An 18159-nucleotide genomic window follows, 5' to 3' on the forward strand; every position below is an offset into this window, starting at 1 on the left:
AGTCATTCTCGGGTTCAAGTAGGGTTCGGTTCAAGTCAATAATTTGCGGGTTATAATAAGGTTGGGTCATTTCCAAGTCGGGTCATTCTCGGGTTCAAGTCGGGTTATGTTCAAGTCAATAATCTGTGGGTTACAATCAGGCCGGGTCATTTTCAAGTCAGGTCATATTCGGGTTCAACTAATTATAAATAGATAATTATCATTTTTATCAAGCTAATTATTTCCTTTGACTATAATATATATGGCAACATACTAAGGAATTATAGTCCATAATTTAGGAAGATAATTATCTCCTTTGACCATACAATAAATATATACTATATTTAACTCTTAAATTTAGGAATGATGCTCCTTTCTTTTGCTGGCGTGGACCGACTTGGTCTCCCTAGACAAAATGCTTTGATTAACAATAATAAGGTGGTCTAAATTGAATTTAAGGTAATTTGAAATTGGGTCAGGAACAATTTGGGTTGAATTTAGGTCGGGTCAATAACAAGTTGTGTTGATTTTGAGTCGGGTTAGTAACAGATCGCGTTGAATTTTTGGGTCGGGTTAGTAATAGGTCGGGTAAAATTCGGGTCGGGTCCATAACAAGTCAGGTTGAATTTGGTCAGGTCAATAACAAGTCGGGTTGATTTCGGGTCGGGTTTGTAATAGGTCGGGTTAAATTCGGGTCGGGTTAAAAACGGGTTGGGTTGAATTCAGGTCGGGTTAGTAACAAGTCGGGTTAAATTCGGTTTTTGACGGGTTAAAACTGGTTTGGGTCAATTTCGGTTCAAGTCGAGTTCGGTTCAGGTCAATAATTTATGGGTTACATTCGGGTCGGGTCATGTTCGGGTTCGAGTCTCACATACTCGGGTCTAGGGTTGGTTTCAGGTCGGATTTGATTCACCATTATCTCAGGTTTAGATGGATCGGTTAATAATCGGATTTGGGTCGGTATTCGGATCGGGTCAGCTTTTGACAGCTCTATTCTCAACACCATTTTTATTTGGGCTCAACAATAAGAAAACGGTAGCAAGCCCAATTCTCAACAAAATTCTTTAAATCACTCCCAAAAACAAAATTCACAATTCCATTTTCCCAGAAATATAAAATCCCCATTGATTCCACAATTTCTTCTTCAAATCCATTTCAAACTCAGAAATCAACCATCAAATTTTCCTCAGAAAATCGAAAATCCCACCAATTTTGAAAGATTTTAGGGAGAGAACAATACTATGGCAGTAGAAGAGCTTGAGAAATCAATGGCGGCAACTGAAATTGAAGACAAGAGAGAAGACGATGATGATTTGGAAGAAGGCGAGATTATCGACGACAACTCAAACGCCGGGAAACCCAGCAAATCAATCGCAACTACTCATCCTCTTGAGAATGCTTGGACTTTTTGGTTCGATAATCCTACTGCTAAATCCAAACAAGCTGCTTGGGGTAGCTCTATTCGACCCATTTACACTTTCTCTACTGTTGAAGAATTCTGGAGGTTTCTCTTTTTATCTTTGTTTTTCAATTTTATTTGTTGGGTTTTTTAATTTGATTGTGAATTTATTGAATTTGGTTTGTTTCAATCTTTTTGTGATGTCGGTGATTGAATTAGGGTTTTGATTTCGTTTTCTTGGACAAATTTGATGTGGGTGACTGAGAATCTTTGGGTGATTTTATTTAGTTTGATTTCTTGATTAGCGTAGCAAATTGTCAATCATTAAGCTTTGATTAAGAAAACGAGAGTGTTAAATTTGTGAATTAGGGTTAATGGTTTGATTGGTTTCTATGAACAACGATTTCTTGGGATATTTGATAGGATGAATAAGCGTTTCTTGCGAAATTTATGGATTTTCTTTTAAGATGTTGATGGTAATGTTTAGGGGGGCGAAGAGGAGGGAAGAGAAGGCTTTAGCTATTTCATACAGATTGGAGCATTCGTTACGGGTAATGGTGAAGAACCATTCTTTACCGGGTTATTGGATTCGCTTGCAAGAACAATGTCATGGGTCTATTGGATCTTTTAAGTAGTAGCTAACAATGGAGCTGGTGTGCAGCTAATAACGTTAATGAGAGTTGTGACCTTCACACTGTAAATATTTCCATCCTGTAGCCATTTTTATACTTGAAATATTCTGGTGCTGTGCCTTTTCCTTGATATCTTGTTCTACTGATTTGCATGGCCAGCAATGAGCATTGAAGTAGATGTTCATCTGTATAAACATATAGCATGTGTTATGAAGGAGTTATATTACGTTGAACTTTCCTTTTTATCATGATTGAATGCCTGCTAGATGATTCATTTTGTTGTTCCTTGAGTGATTTACACTTTATACAGTCTGCTTCCTATACTTCATATATCTGTGTCATATATTTTTATGTTGTAAGGCATGTGCATGAGTCAATCAATTCCTCAAGGAAAAAGAGAGAGGAGGGGAGAGGGAGTGGGGGGGGGGGGGGGGGGTATTCTAACCATTTTTAACAACTTTTGGCTAGATGTTGTGTATAGTAACACTTATGCATATAACCGAATACTGATATTCCTCCTGCTACTTTTTTCTGTGCCTAAGTTTGACGTATAAGCTTAAGTAAAATATTTGTGTTATAGTAATACCTAAGGTATTCTGAAACATATCAAAATCATAGATCTTTGCATTTGTTTGCCAGATTTGGAAGATCATCTCTCAGTCTGGAGATTCTGCTATTTTCTTTTCATTGCCCGTCTTAATTTATGACCTTCAACAATCAGCTAATGTTTGTATGATTTTTTTCCCCATTTCAGCCTTTACAACAACATACGCCATCCAAGCAAATTGGCGCCAGGGGCAGATTTTCACTGTTTCAAGAATAAAATTGAGCCTAAATGGGAGGATCCAATCTGTGCTAATGGAGGCAAGTGGACTGTTACCTTCCCAAGAGGAAAATCCGATACATCCTGGCTCTACACGGTATGCTTTGAGAACCTGTTACAGTTTTTTTTTAAATGCATATTTCTATATTGCTTCTGACCTAGGTGATTGATTTCCAGCTGCTGGCAATGATTGGAGAGCAATTTGATCATGGAGATGAGATATGTGGAGCAGTTGTCAATGTTAGGGCTAGGCAAGATAAAATATCCATATGGACCAAGAATGCTGCCAATGAATCTGCTCAAGTATGTCTATGCTTCTATGGCTGTGCAATTATATTCCTTATACTCTCTTTTAATTTTCACAACACCTGTGCTGGCTTAAATGTTTGTTCTATAGTTATTGAGGAAAATTACCTTTTACCGTGCCATAATTCTGCTTGCTGTATATTAAGAGTTTGATTTTATTAAATTGGCATTAAAGATGGCTCCTTAGTTCTATACAGATTGCGATTTGGGTAGTAATGAGCTCTTGCTGAACAAATTTTAACTCTGATGTTCTTTCTAACATCAATAAGCAATTATTTGTTGTGTTCGGAATTATTGGAAATGCTCTGCGCGAAGACTTCTATTGATGCAGCCCTCTTAACCTCCTCCCAGTCTGTTTCTATGTTGATTAATCCTTCATGTGTCCTGTCTTCGTTCATAAGATCATTATTAGCCAATCAAAATAAAAGTATATATAAGCATTATATGCATTTCCTGATTTGGTATAAGTTTTTGGGAATTCATGCCCATAACACGCATCGATTGATGTTCGTAATGCTTTATAATTCTTAATCTCTCCTTTCTTATTTTCTTGGCTTCTTAATCTTTCCTTGGGGCTGCATTCGTAATTTTCTAACAATTCTATGGCTTATAATCTTTTTCTAAATTTCTTACCTTCGTTCTTTTCTCTTGCTTTGTTTCCTCTACATATGTTCTTAAACTTTCTGCAAATTCTTACATATGCATCTCCTATTTGCAACAAATTTGAGCGTTAAGAATTCATGATCATGAGACTTATTGGGTGCTTCTGAGAATGATTCAGTACTTACAATATATAATTTGGATAACAATTAATTTTTTTTAAACTCTCAAGTATTTCCTAATAATATCCACTGTCAACCTCCATTTGTTGATGTTTTGAATTTTTGTTTCTGTTTTCGGATCATCTAAAATTCTGTTTTATTGCCACAGCTGAGCATTGGAAAACAGTGGAAAATGTTCCTTGATTACAATGAGACTATTGGATTCATATTTCATGTAAGTTGTATTTCTGTTTTTACAGTTCTTGTATCCCTCTTGTATATGTTCTGCTTAAATGACGGCTTAATGTGTACTTTCAGGATGATGCTAAGAAACACGACAGGGGTGCCAAGAATCGTTACACTTGTTGAGTTGTATAGGTGCTGTAATGAGAAGGCTGGAGATAGCTGCTTGGAGCTGGATTGCTGATTCTAGTCTTTTTGATGTAGTGATGTTACTGAATTTCTTTTTTGAATTTTGATGCTAATGAAAATCTTTATTGTACTCTTGAGCTTACAAATCTAAAGATACATGCTTATATTTTATTTGATGGGTGTTAGCATTTTAGTCAAGCCCCTTAGCCTGTATGTTCTCTCTATGATCCTTGGTTATTTTGTCCAATATACTGTCAAATCATTTCATTTATTTTACTCTTTGCTCCTTCCTGGAATGGATTAGCAGAAATTAAGCAAGCAATCACCATAATCTTATGATTAAGGTAATAATGTTAAAACATAGACAAATGAGACCGATAGAATAGACTATAGACTTGACTACTTGAGAGGTAACAAAAGCTCCAATTTTATGTACTTCTCGTGCAATCACTCCTTTTCCTCCAAAATTATGTTGGCAAACACGGTTTTGATTGCGATGGCTGCTCATGTGATGAATAGCTTCAAGCTTGTAGGAAGGATTGTCTCAAAAATTGAGAGCTTGATTTTTAATTTCTTATGGGGAAATAAGGGAAATAAGGAGATACATTGGGAGAGGAAAGAGATGGTTCAGCTCCCTCGTGGAATGGGGGCTGAGAAATGTGGCTGTCCTCAATGATACACTGCTAATGAAACAATCATGGAGAATGCATAGCAACCCGTTGCTAGTGACAAAAATTTTCTCTACAAAGGGTGTTTCTATGCTAAAGACTGGTAAGGTTCAACAGTTTAAGAGTACAAATATCTCTTGGGGGATGCGAGGTGTACAAAGAAGTGAAATAAAATTTAAAAATGGCCACCCATGGAAGGTTGAGAAAGGTGGGAAATTGGTGTTTTTTAGGGATAAGTGGGTTAATGGCTGAGTACCCTAAGCTAAATCGGATGTCACCTTGAGACAAGCTATGGGCTGGAAGGTTGAAAGGTTCATTAACAAAGGTTTACAACAAAGTATGGGCCAGCTAGCAACAATCATAGAATTACGAGGGAAGGAGATGGAAGACCTTCCTCATGAGCCAGCTAGCAACAATGATAGAAAAATTAGAGCTAAAATTCTTAAAATTCTTTTGGCAGCAAAAACTTTTACCCAAATGGAAAATTTTAGGGAAAATTTTCTATAATGGACTAGCTGTTAGAAGTAATCTACACTTTCGTAGTATTTGTGATAGTGATGCCTGTGATGTATATGGAGAAGAGGATGAAGGATTTATGTTTTCGTCAAGTGTAATTACTAAATTATGGAGATGATTAACTTCGTCTATTTGAGTCGTCGTTATATCATACTAGATGTAAGCCCGTGCGATGCACGGTTCTAGTAAATCATTTTATTTAATTTAAAATTTTGTAAATTTATGAAGATCATTCATTAAATATATGGATAAACTTCCTAATATCATAAGATAATTTTTTAATTTTAACCCTAAAGTTATCTTTTGTTGTTTTATTTATTTTATGTGATGCTTGAATTTAAAATTCCAAACCTTATTCACTAATTTTGCTTATGTGGCAATTTAAAATTTTAATTTAAAAAAGAAATGACAAATCTCGTTTTTTTATTGATCAAAATAAGTCTTTTGCCTATGCGTTTATTTAATATACTCGTTCTGTTTAAAATGTTCTCATTTATAATCGTTTAACTATTAAAAATTATGGGGAATTAGTCATATGAGATATAGTTTTATGAAGAGGTCTTGTATGGACCCGATCTACAATAAATTATTGTAGACCTAAAATTTGACACTTTCAAGTAATATAGTCACGTTCTGGATGATATAATCACTTTTTTTAATGATATAATCATCTTTTTGTGAGTCATATTTTAAATTATATAATCTTATTTTAAGTCATTTAATGAGATGATATAATTATCTTTTGGATGATAAAATTATCTTCCGAATGATGTAATTACTCTTTGATACTTTTTATAATGATAAATTCACTTTTTGAATGATACATTTACATAATCAATTTTTGAATGATATAATCACTTTTGTAATGATATAATCACGTTTTGTATAATATAATCACATTCGTATAATATACTAAATGGTTGGGTGCACAATAAGTTATTGTGCAACGGGTCTATTCTAGACTTTATATAGTTTTATTTGTCTCGATGAGTACATTATTAAAATCAAAATTTTATAATATTTGTTAAGGAGGGATTAAAGATATTTGCGATCAAAAATTTGCATCCATATATGTAAAAAAAGATAATTATTTCCTTTTTTTTTTAAGAAGATAATTATTGGTTTTTAAAAATAATTTAAATTTTAATTATTCTCTATTCGTTGTTTTAACCTATGTGTCAAAAATCTTAAATCTTATTCGTCACTTTTGCTTAGGTGGCGAGTAAATTTTTTAATTCTAAAATAAATTATTAATCTAATTTTTCATTGGACAAAATAATACATTTTCTTATGTGGCGCGCTGTAGACACCCAAATATGTCTCCCCAAAGCCAAACACAGTGATGAATACATTTCACGTCATTTGATTATCGAACGAAGTGAAAGTGTGAAAATTCTAGTGATGAGGATGTTTTTATTAAAATATCTCTTCTTTATGTTTTTGAAAATATTTCTTTTCTCACCCTATTTTATGAAAACGTGCATTCCAGTTTATTTTGGTCCATGATATGGGTCCATTAATGGTGTAGTTGGATGGGGCTTGAAAAGACCTTTCCAACGATATATTATAAGCCCAATTCCGATGAATAATGAGAAAATTATGGCCAAAATACTAAACTGGGCTCAAACCGGATCTTACCTACGGCCCAATGATCATGTGGAGGGTCCAAATGTTTAATCCCATTCCTAAACTAATTAGGATTTAATTAGAAGCTTCCATGAGATTATAAAAGATCTTAATTATCCTTTTTGAAAAAGATAATATCAAAGAGTTTGAAATTGAATAAAACTTTCCTTTTTTAAAACTTTCCTTTTTTAAGTCCTAATTCTATTCGAATTTAAAGATGTTCAAAGACAGTCAGATATTATTTTCGTGCCTCATAATTTTTATCCAAATCTTATATGGTTGGATAGATCTTGAAATTATTTTTCCAATGATATATTATAATATTAATTCCGAGCTATAACGAAAAAGATATGAAAGAAATATGAAACTCTATCCAAAACTGACACTGTCCCACTATTTCGGCCATATCTTTTTATCTAAAAAATATTTTTATCTGATTTTAATTGTTTTTGAAAGTAGACTTCAAGAGCTTTCCAACGACATATTATATGCCTTATTTGGACTTCTGGATCAAAAGTGATGATGAAAACAAAATTCGCAAAAACTGCTGACCGGCGAGTTTTATTTGGATTCGAATTCGGATTCTTTTCTTATTCTTCGACTCTCTTTTTTCCTATAAATAGTGGTCATATCTCCCCTTTTTTCAATCATCTACAATCATCTCTCTCTTTCTCTCTCTAAAGCTATAAGCTTTTCTTCTCTCTCTATTCTTTTTCTAAACCTTCCCTCTCACAAAATTCCTCATACATTAGCACTAGACACACCTAGCTAAGTTCGAAGTTGTCTTCGCCCTAGATGTGAAAGGTTATAATTTCTAAGGGTTTGGTCCCAAATCTCTCTTTCAATTATTTAATTTAATTGTTTGTTTTATACTTTTCCTTGAAGTTACTAATGTGTGTGTTTTGTTATTAGAAAGAAATACGAGGCATCGAAGTAAGTACTTTAATTGTTTAATTGGTCTTATGATATAGAAATCATGTTAAGATTGTTATTTTGGTTCCTAGTATCATGTTAGGATACTTTCCTTTGTATGATATTTAGGGTGATTTGCTTATATCAATTATGATTTCTAGGATGCTTCCTATTTTCTTTCCTAATAGCATGTTAGTATCATGTTAGGGCTAAAGCTTTGATTTTTACTGTTTAGTGACATGCTAGAGTTTGTTATTAATCTTGTTAGTATCATGCCTAGGATCTTGCTGTTCTTATGCTTCATTTTTAATATGAATATTTTAATTATGATGATTATTATTATGTTGCTTGATGTTTATTTACTGTTATTGCTTGATCACGCCTTTTATGCATGTTTAAAGGGAATTTGTACTTGTAATTGATATGTCCATTTTATATAGTGATTTACCCCCGTCCCTTGGTCATAATTAGTAGTGTTTTTGGCTCTTTCGAGCCACTTTTATTACTAATTGGTGTTTTCTAGTGTTTTCGTAGTTTTGGTTGAGTTTTGTAGGAAATTGCACTTTTGGAGCATTTTCCCGGATTTTCGAGTAGCGACTACGAGCATTGGAGGTGCACGGCCACTGATTGAAGCCCAAGGCCGGTTAGAAGAAGCAAATCGGTGATTAAGGGCTCGGTATTGGAGATCCCGAGGCGTTTGGACCGAGTTCAAAGACCTAAGGAGGAAATCCGATTGGGCTTAGGAGTAAAGGCCCAATCAAAGTCCATTATTGGTGCCCAAGAGCTCCGGCCAGGGCCCTAAGGCCTCGCCCGGCCGGGCGGGGCGAGCAAAGAAGAGAAGAACATCGCGCCCGGAGCACGCGCCCGACCGGCGCGAGAGGTGATTTTAGCAACAAAAAGGCGGGCCCGGCCAGGCGGTACGGCGCCCGACCGGGTGCGAGTTTTAGGGGGTTTGTTTAGGCTCCGATTAGTTTCGTTTAGCGTAGAATTTCCTTGATTAGTATTGGGATGTAATTTATTTAGAAGTTTAGGACTTCTTTTACTCTCTCTTGCTACTTTTCTCTCTAAAAACCTTTACTCTTTCTCTTGTTCTTAAACTCCGTTTGTGATTCCGTCGATTCGGTACGATTTCTATTTTATTAATTTTAGTATTTTTATTCCTTCAATTCCTTATGACTTGTTTTATTGTTTTGATTAGTTTAGTTCCTATTATGTGTGAGTAGTTCTATTTCTAGGGTTTGTGGGGATCCATAAATAATATGAAGGGGTAAATTATTGTTGTTAATTATCAGTGCTAGATTAATTTCCTATTGATTGATTTAATGCTCTGTGACTAGATTAGGCCTGATCTTTCATGCATGAGTCTGACAATATTGATTCGAGATTCGACAGATGAGAATTAATGTTTAGGTCTAGTTTCAATAGGCAGGTTAATATTCGAAAGATAAGATTTAATACCGGTAAATTAATTGTGTGATTATAATACGTAGCGAAAGCCCTTTATGATCTGATTAATTATGCATTGATGAATGATTATTATATTCATCCCTGGAATATTATTTATTGGTGAACCTATGCCCTAGATCCTTTTAGATATTATTTTCTCCTTATTCTTGATCTCCGTAGTTTAGTTTATTATTCAAATATATATATTGGTTACCTCATAATCTAGATTATATTAGTTAATTAGGAATAGAAAGACTCGTTTCTCTGTGGATTCGACCCTACTTCCCTATCTACATTAGTTAGAGAATTTAGGAATTACTTTTGATTTGGGGATACGACTTTACCCTGTCAAAATTTGGCGCCGTTGCCGGGGAAACGGTTTTATTTTTATTTCTAATTGTTTTTGTAGTCTAGATTATTTTTTCTTTTGCCTCAAAGGACATTAGTTCTTTGAGGAAGTTCTCATATTCGTCTTTTTAGTTCTCTGTTTATGCCCAAGTGTTCCAGATCAGGTTACATTCCATTCGATCCTGAGATCGAGCGCTCTTTCCATAGACAGAAGAATCTTTATAGACAAATCCTGGCGGGTTCTGGGAGTAACGACATTCCTAGAGATTCTCCACCTGATTCTAGTGATTCGGAAATTCCTTCAGATTCAGAATAAGAGATGACTGCACCTAAGAAGCTCAGCGATTATTCGCAACCGTCCCTGACGGATTTTCCACACCTTTTCCCCAGACCAGATATCGCGGGAGTCCAGTTTGAAATCAAGCCCCAGTTCATAACGATGATAGAAAGAAAGCAATTCAGTGGAGCTAAGGGTGAAGATCCTAATCTTCACATTGCAGATTTCTGTCAATACTGCAGTACTATTCGGCAGAATGGGGTAACGCAGGACCAGATCGGGGAGATTCTCTTTCCCTTTTCTTTATGTGGAAAAGCTAAATTGTGGTTTAATAGTTTGAATAGAACTGCACTTGGTATTACTAACTGGGAGACTCTTGCTTTAAATTTTTATAACAAATATTACCCAGCAGAGAAAACAGCTTTACTAAGAAGTGTCATTCAGAACTTTGCCCAGGAGCCAGATGAAGCATTATATGAGGCTGTTCAAGGATCTACAGAGGGAGTGTCCCCACCATAACTTGGCAAAGTGGCAGTTAATTCAAGCTTTTTACAACGGATTAGGGAATGCATCTAGAACAATTCTAGACTCCGCAGCTAGTGGTAGATTTATGAATCTTAATGTTGATGATGCAGGTCAGGTTATTGAAGATATGGAGATACATAATTCCCAATATGGGAATTCTAGAGGCTATGCAAATAAGGGCAAACACCACGTTGATTCAATATCCCTTTTGCAGGCTCAGCTCACTTCTATTTGTCAGAAATTAGATAACCTTAGTACTAGTATCCCTAACTCTATTGCTAATGTTTTTGCTGTTGCTAATAACTCTAATGATGCTTTTTGTGAAAATTGTGGAACTGTAGGACATTATGAGCAAGATTGCAGGAGCTCGATGGAGCAAGTTAATGCTTTTCAAACCTATAAGCAGAATAACCCATACTCCAACACCTACAATCCTGGCTACCGAAATCATCCATACTTATCATATCGGAGCACCAATGTTCAAAATCCTCCACCTCCACAACAACTACAACAAGCACCCCCTCCACAGCAGAAATATTACCACCCTCACTCTAACCAGAAAGCCCCAGCACAAACCCCTACTACATCTTCCGACCCTGCCTTGTCAGAAATTAGAGCGATGTTAACTAGTATGCAAAAGCATATGGAGAGTAGAGACTAACATATTGACTCAATTATAGCCCATAATAAAGTCATGGACACACAAATTGCCCAATTGTCCTCTACCCTACAAGCTCGCCCGCAGGGAGCTCTACCATCGCAGGGAATTCAACCAACGGATCATGCAAATACAATCACCCTAAGGAGTGGTTCACACTACGATGGGCCTCCTATGCCCAAGGAGGATGAACCTGATTTAATTAATATTGCTAATCCTGATTCCGTTACACCTAATGTTCCTGCAGGGCTCCAGGGTAATACTAACATTTCTGATAATTCATCGCAGGGTACAACCTCAGGGAAGGATGCACCCCAGGAGAAGAGTAGGGAAGTACAACAACCTACAATCAAACTACCATTCCCAAATCGCCAATTGAAGACTAAGTTGGATAAGCAGTTTGGTAAGTTTTTGGAGGTTGTGAAAAATTTGCAGGTAACGGTTCCTTTCACAGAACTTATTACACAGGTTCCTGCATATGCTAAATTTATGAAAGATATTTTGACTAGGAAAAGGGCCTTTAATGAAGTAGAAACTGTAGCTTTTACAGAGGAATGTAGTGCACTATTACAGAATAAATCCCCTCCTAAATTAAAGGATCCCGGTAGTTTTTCTATCCATTGTCATATTGGTAATGTCTTCATAGATAAAGCATTGTGTGATTTGGGTGCTTCTGTTAGCGTTATGCCATCGTCTATCTGTTCTAAATTAAATATGGGTGATTTAAAAATTACTAATATTACTTTGCAAATGGCAGATCGTTCTGTTAAATATCCCCTAGGTATTTTAGAGGACGTCCCTGTCAGAGTTGGTAAATTTTTCATCCCTGTAGATTTTGTTGTTTTAGACATGGTTGAGGATACACAAATCCCCATTATATTAGGTAGACCTTTTCTCCATACTGCAGGAGCCATTATAGATGTTAAAAATGGTAAACTAACCCTATCTGTTGGTGATGATAATATTACATTCAATTTAGGGAAAGTTTTAAAAGGTCCTATGCTAGAGGAAAATTGTTGTCTAATTGATGTCATTGATATAATGGATGATATTTGTGAAGATAGCTTAACACAGGTTCTTGCAAGGGATCCCTTGGAAGAAATACTTTGTGGAGATTTGTCTGCAGGTGATGCGAGTATCTGGAGTAAAGAGGTGGATGTCATTGAAAAAGCTCTTGCCATAGAAGAACTTGATCCTAACGAGAATAAGAAGGTAGTAAAATTGGTTCAGGAATCAAAACCTACAGAGGTGAAGAAACCTGAATTAAAACCACTCCCTTCTCACTTAAAATATGTCTTTCTTGATGAGCAGGAAATGTACCCTGTGATCATTAGTACTGCACTTGATGACCCACAAACTTCCCAACTTCTAGAGGTTCTTAGAACCCACAAAAGGGCAATAGGGTACAGTATTGATGATCTCAAGGGTATAAGCCCTGATTTTTGTATCCACAGGATACACTTAGAGGACAATTACAAACCATGTATTCAACCCCAGAGGAGGTTGAATCCAAATATGCAACAAGTAGTCAAGAAAGAGGTTATGAAATTACTTGATGCATGTATTATATATCCTATTTCTGACTCTAAATGGGTAAGTCCTGTACAAGTGGTTCCTAAGAAGGGTGGGATGAATGTTATAAAAAATGATAAATATGAATTGATTCCCACTAGAACTGTTACAGGGTGGCGTATGTGCATTGATTATCGTAGATTAAATATCGCCACTAAAAAGGACCATTTCCCTCTCCCCTTTATTGATCAAATGCTTGAGAGGTTAGCTAATCATAAGTTCTTTTGCTATCTGGATGGGTATTCGGGATTTTTCCAAATTCCGATCCACCCTGAAGATCAGGAAAAGACTACATTTACATGTCCCTATGGTACTTTTGCATATCGTAGAATGCCTTTTGGTTTATGTAATGCACCTGCTACTTTTCAACGTTGCGTGATGAGTATCTTTTCTGATTTCATTGAATCTATTATGGGGGTTTTTATGGATGATTTTAGCGTGTATGGTTCTTCATTTGATGCATGTTTAGTTAATCTCGCTAAAATTTTGAAAAGATGTGAAGACTGCAATTTGGTTTTAAATTGGGAGAAATGTCACTTTATGGTGACAGAGGGAGTAGTTCTTGGCCACATTGTATCTGATAAGGGTATACAGGTAGATAAGGCTAAGATTTCAGTGATTGAGCAACTACCTCCCCCAGTTAATGTTAAGGGAGTTAGGAGTTTCTTGGGTCATGCGGGGTTTTATGGCCGTTTTATCAAAGACTTTTCTAAAATTGCTAAACCACTAACTCAACTTTTGCTCAAGGATGCCCCTTTTGTTTTTACTGACGAGTGTCTTGAGGCTTTCAACAGGATTAAGCAGGCTTTAATATCGGCACCTATCATATGTGCACCCGATTGGAATCTTCCTTTCGAAATCATGTGTGATGCAAGTGACTTTGCTTTAGGAGCCGTGCTTGGACAAAGGAAGAACAAAGTTTTACATGCTATTTACTATGCGAGTAAAACTTTGGATGAGGCCCAAGTCAATTATGCCACCACGAAGAAGGAGTTTCTTGCTGTTATTTATGCTTTAGAAAAATTTAGATCATATCTAGTTAGTTCTAAAGTTATTGTTTTTACTGACCATGCAGCTTTGAAGTACTTAATCGCCAAGGCGGAATCAAAGCCTAGGCTACTCCGATGGGTTCTCTTGCTCCAGGATTTCAACATTGAAATAAAGGACAAAAAGGGTGCAGAGAACGTAGTGGCAGATCACTTGTCACGAATCAAGTATGATGAGGGTAAGGATTCTCTTCCTATAGATAATTCATTCCCCGATGACAACCTGTATGCAGTTGTAAAGCAACACCCCTGGTATGCTGACTTTGCTAATTATTTAGTGGGTGGTACTTTACCTCCTGACTTGTCCTACCAACAAAAAAAGAAATTCCTTTCTGATGTTAAACATTATTTTTGGGATGATCCTTTTTTGTTTCGTGAGTGTGCAGATGGATTATTTCGCAGGTGTGTTCCCGAATGGGAGATTCATGGTGTACTTACTAGCTGTCACACTTCACCCTATGGAGGACATCATGGTCCATCCAAAACGGTGGCCAAGATAAATGAGTCAGGATTTTACTGGCCCACCATGTTTAAGGATGCTAACATTTTTGTGCAGGCTTGTGACTCTTGCCAGAGGACTGGCAACATCTCGCGGCGGCATGAGATGCCTCAAACTAGGATTTTGGAAGTTGAAATTTTCGACGTTTGGGGTGTTGATTACATGGGACCTTTCCCTTCTTCAAGGGGGAATCGTTATATACTTGTCGCCGTTGACTATGTATCCAAATGGGTTGAGGCCATTGCCACTCCTACCAATGACGCCAGGGTGGTCCATAGGCTTTTCAAGAAGACCATTTTTCCGAGATTTGGAGTACCTAGAGCCATAATTAGTAATGGAGGATCCCACTTTCATGAGCGGAAGTTAGATACCCTTCTCAAAAAGTATGGTGTCTACCATAGGACAGGTTTAGCCTACCATCCCCAAACTAGTGGCCAAGTTGAAGTTTCTAATCGTGAGATCAAGGCCATCCTAGAGAAGGTGGTAGAAAAATCGAGGAAAGATTGGAGTGATAAGTTAGATGACACCCTTTGGGCATATAGAACCGCATTTAAGACCCCAATAGGCACTACCCCATATAGACTTGTGTACGGTAAAGCATGTCATCTTCCGGTGGAATTAGAGTACAAGGCATATTGGGCTATTAAGGAGCTAAATTTGGATGCTAAGCTAGCGGGAGAAAAGAGGCTATTACAACTTAACCAACTTGATGAGTTTAGGTTGATGGCCTATGATAGTGCGCGTGTCTACAAGGAGAAGACTAAGAGATGGCACGACAAGATAATCCTTCCGAGAGAATTCAAAGAGGGTGACAAGGTGTTGTTGTTCAACTCTAGACTTAAACTTTTCTCAGGAAAGCTAAAGTCAAGGTGGTCGGGTCCTTTCACTGTTAAAAGAGCTAACAAGTTCGGTTCTGTAGAGTTGCTTGATGAGCATGGTAGTGAGTTTAAGGTTAATGGTCAAAGAATCAAGCTATACCATGAGGGGGCTACGATTGGTGCAGTTGAATTACTACACCTAATCAGTTCCAGTTCGCCTTGAAACGCATTATGGCAAGAGGGTCGTGCGGGACCTAGATAAACCAGCGCTTTGCGGGAGGCAACCCGTATTTTTCTTGCTTTTTAGTTTTTATTGTTTACTTTTTCTTATGAGGAGAGAGGAGGGAATTTAATGAGTGTTATGAGTTTTTGGTACAGATTGAGGAAAAGAGTTAGCCAAAATTTGAAGAAAAAGAAACGTCCAACTAGCTCTCGGGCCCGACCGGGCGCGAGAGCAAGGGTTTGAAATTAGAAAAATTCGCCCAGCCGGGCGGAGGAACGCCCGATCGAGCGCAAAACTTGACGTGTACGGAGTTTATTTTCGCCCGGCCGGGCGAAGAGGCGCCCGACCGGGCGCGAGAGTGAGGAAATTTTTTGAAGAAACACCGCCCGACCGGGCGATGTGGCGCCCGATCGGGCGCGAGAAGAGGCAAGAATCGACACTTCAGGTCGCCCGACCGGGCGACGGGCCGCCCGACCGAGCGCGATCCCACCTTAGCTTTTCCGCCCATTTTTTTTTTCTTTCTTCCTCCTTTCTTTCTCCTTCTTTCTTCTTCCATTCTTTTCCTCCATTATTTCTCTCTCTAAAACTCAAATATCCTCTAACTTCTCTCTAAGATATCTCCTCCATCTCTTACTCAAATTCAAAAATTTTTACATATTCTTTCTCCTCTCTTCATCCTCTACATTCTTATACAAAAATTTTCAAGTTTCACAAAAATCAAATTTTGACCCACTTCCTAAAATGGCGGCAAAGAGGGCAAGGACTCTACTCAGGGGTAGCTCAAGCTCGTCTCATCAATACGACCCATCTCTACAACTTGCTCAGTGGCCGACAATCAAGATTGCGACCCCGGAGCAAAAGGAGAAGCTAGAGGTGCTCTACAGGCGAGAGGTAATTCCTTCACGGTGGTTACACCGCCCTACTCTAGAAGCTCTAGGAATTTATGATTTTGTTAGACGTTTTATGAATGATATTGGTATGCGTAAATTTGTTGAAATGCATTATGCCACATATCGTAAATTAACTTGTGAATTTTTGTCGTCTTTAATTGTTCAAAATCATAAAAGTGGACCAAAATTGATTTTTAGGCTAAATAATAGAAATATTACTTTGTCTTTTGTGGAATTTTGTAAATTGTTTAAATTGGATCATGAATTGGATCGACAATGGCATGCTGAATTTAAAATGGAAAATGTGTATTTTGCTTTAACTGGAATGCCTAATGTAAATGCACAACATGCTAGTGCCAAACCGATCCACCACCCCATCCCTAAAATATGGCAAAGATTTGTCGGTGTGTGTTTCCTAGGTAGATACGAACCCCATAACTGTCAGACCAATGAACTTGCTGTGATTGGACATTATGTGTTTGGGTTCGGGAAGATGAACATAGCTAGGTATATCATTCACCACCTAGGTAGACATGCCACCGCTAGCAACACCGTCACTACCCCCATCCGTCTTGGTGGCCTTATCACTAGGATAGCCATCAAGAAAGCGGGCTTTGTAGAGAACAGACCCCACCGTATGACTAACTGTGGACCTGACACCTACATGACCGCTAGGTACCTTGAGGAGTTGGGGTGGTTGAGGGTAGATGGTCACCAGGTCACCCATTGGTGTATCAAGGTAGGGAACGAGCATCCATTGCCCATCTTTCCCCTACCTAACCCAAACTTGACCGCATTTTCCCCCGGGCAGGATTCTTACACCTACGCCCTTCTAGTTGCCCATGCCCGAGGGGAGGCACCTCCAGTTCCACCACCACAGCCTCCACCCGTGACTGAGCCTTTACAGATTTCACCATCACCACCCCGCAAGTCTCACTCAGTTCCCCAGGCCGACTCTGACCCAGTTTGGGACATTCAGAGTATAGGTCAGGCCCTAGGACGTATAGAGCACTCCCATACTGACATGAGGAGGATGATAGGGTCCATTGACCATAGATTGGGTTACCTAGAGAGGAACCAGGGTAGAGGGCTTTACCCCATTTATGATGACTATGCTCGTCGAGGCAACATTCCCGACGATGCTATTTACCCAGACTGGTTCCAGCCTCCACCCCAGGGATACGATAGGGATCCCACTGCCCATGGTATTTACACTGACTATTCCTCTTTCCATGGGTACGGCCAGGACATACCTTTTGGGGGACCGGCGGGGGGGAGCTATCACGCTAACTATTTTGGTGGTAGCTCTTTTGGTGCAGGTGGTGCAGGTAGTAGTGGGGGAGGGGGTCCACATGGATGGATCAGGACGAGGAGGATTAGCCATGCTGGGCTAGCTCTCGGGCCAATGAGGACATTGTCTGATTCTGGCTTGGGGGAGATTTTTGGATTTGGTATATATTTCTTCTTTCCTTTTTCTTTTATTTATTTATTTTTGGTGTGTTTTATTAGTTTAGATTTATTGCTTTCTTATATAAAATAAAAATTGAAAAATTGAAAAATAAAAAAAAAATTACGTTCCAATGAATTGTAAATCATGCTTCCCTGTGCCCCATACTTGAGAAAATTTGTTTTGATTCTTGGTTTTTGATGATGAATATTGTGGATTAGTTGATCATGATTTGAAGTTTGATTACTTGAATGCCTAAACTTGCGTCAATTTTGTCCAACTACATGTGAATATAGTGCTTGACTAGTTGATTTGGTTAGGAATATGTGTTTAGTTCCTAGTATGTCAATGAATTTGAGTATTGGTTTGCAACTATGAGTAGTGTTTCATGACTCATTATTATGCACATGAGGAGG

At 37.7% G+C, this 18159-nt stretch overlaps 1 protein-coding gene across 1 annotated transcript; it reads left to right on the forward strand.

Annotated features, from left to right (window-relative positions):
- The first annotated feature begins 1077 nt into the window (after positions 1-1077).
- On the forward strand, positions 1078-4543 carry LOC145579241 (eukaryotic translation initiation factor 4E-1-like). Its single transcript, XM_081636487.1, has 5 exons — positions 1078-1483; positions 2765-2930; positions 3011-3136; positions 4070-4135; positions 4219-4543. The coding sequence occupies exons 1-5, from the start codon at positions 1221-1223 to the stop codon at positions 4267-4269; spliced, it is 672 nt and encodes a 223-aa protein (XP_081492613.1). The 5' UTR covers positions 1078-1220; the 3' UTR covers positions 4270-4543.
- Positions 4544-18159: the final 13616 nt, after the last annotated feature.

This window comes from Chenopodium album, chromosome 14, assembly GCF_948465745.1.
Source record: "Chenopodium album chromosome 14, dcCheAlbu1.1, whole genome shotgun sequence".
Lineage (NCBI taxonomy): Eukaryota > Viridiplantae > Streptophyta > Magnoliopsida > Caryophyllales > Amaranthaceae > Chenopodium > Chenopodium album.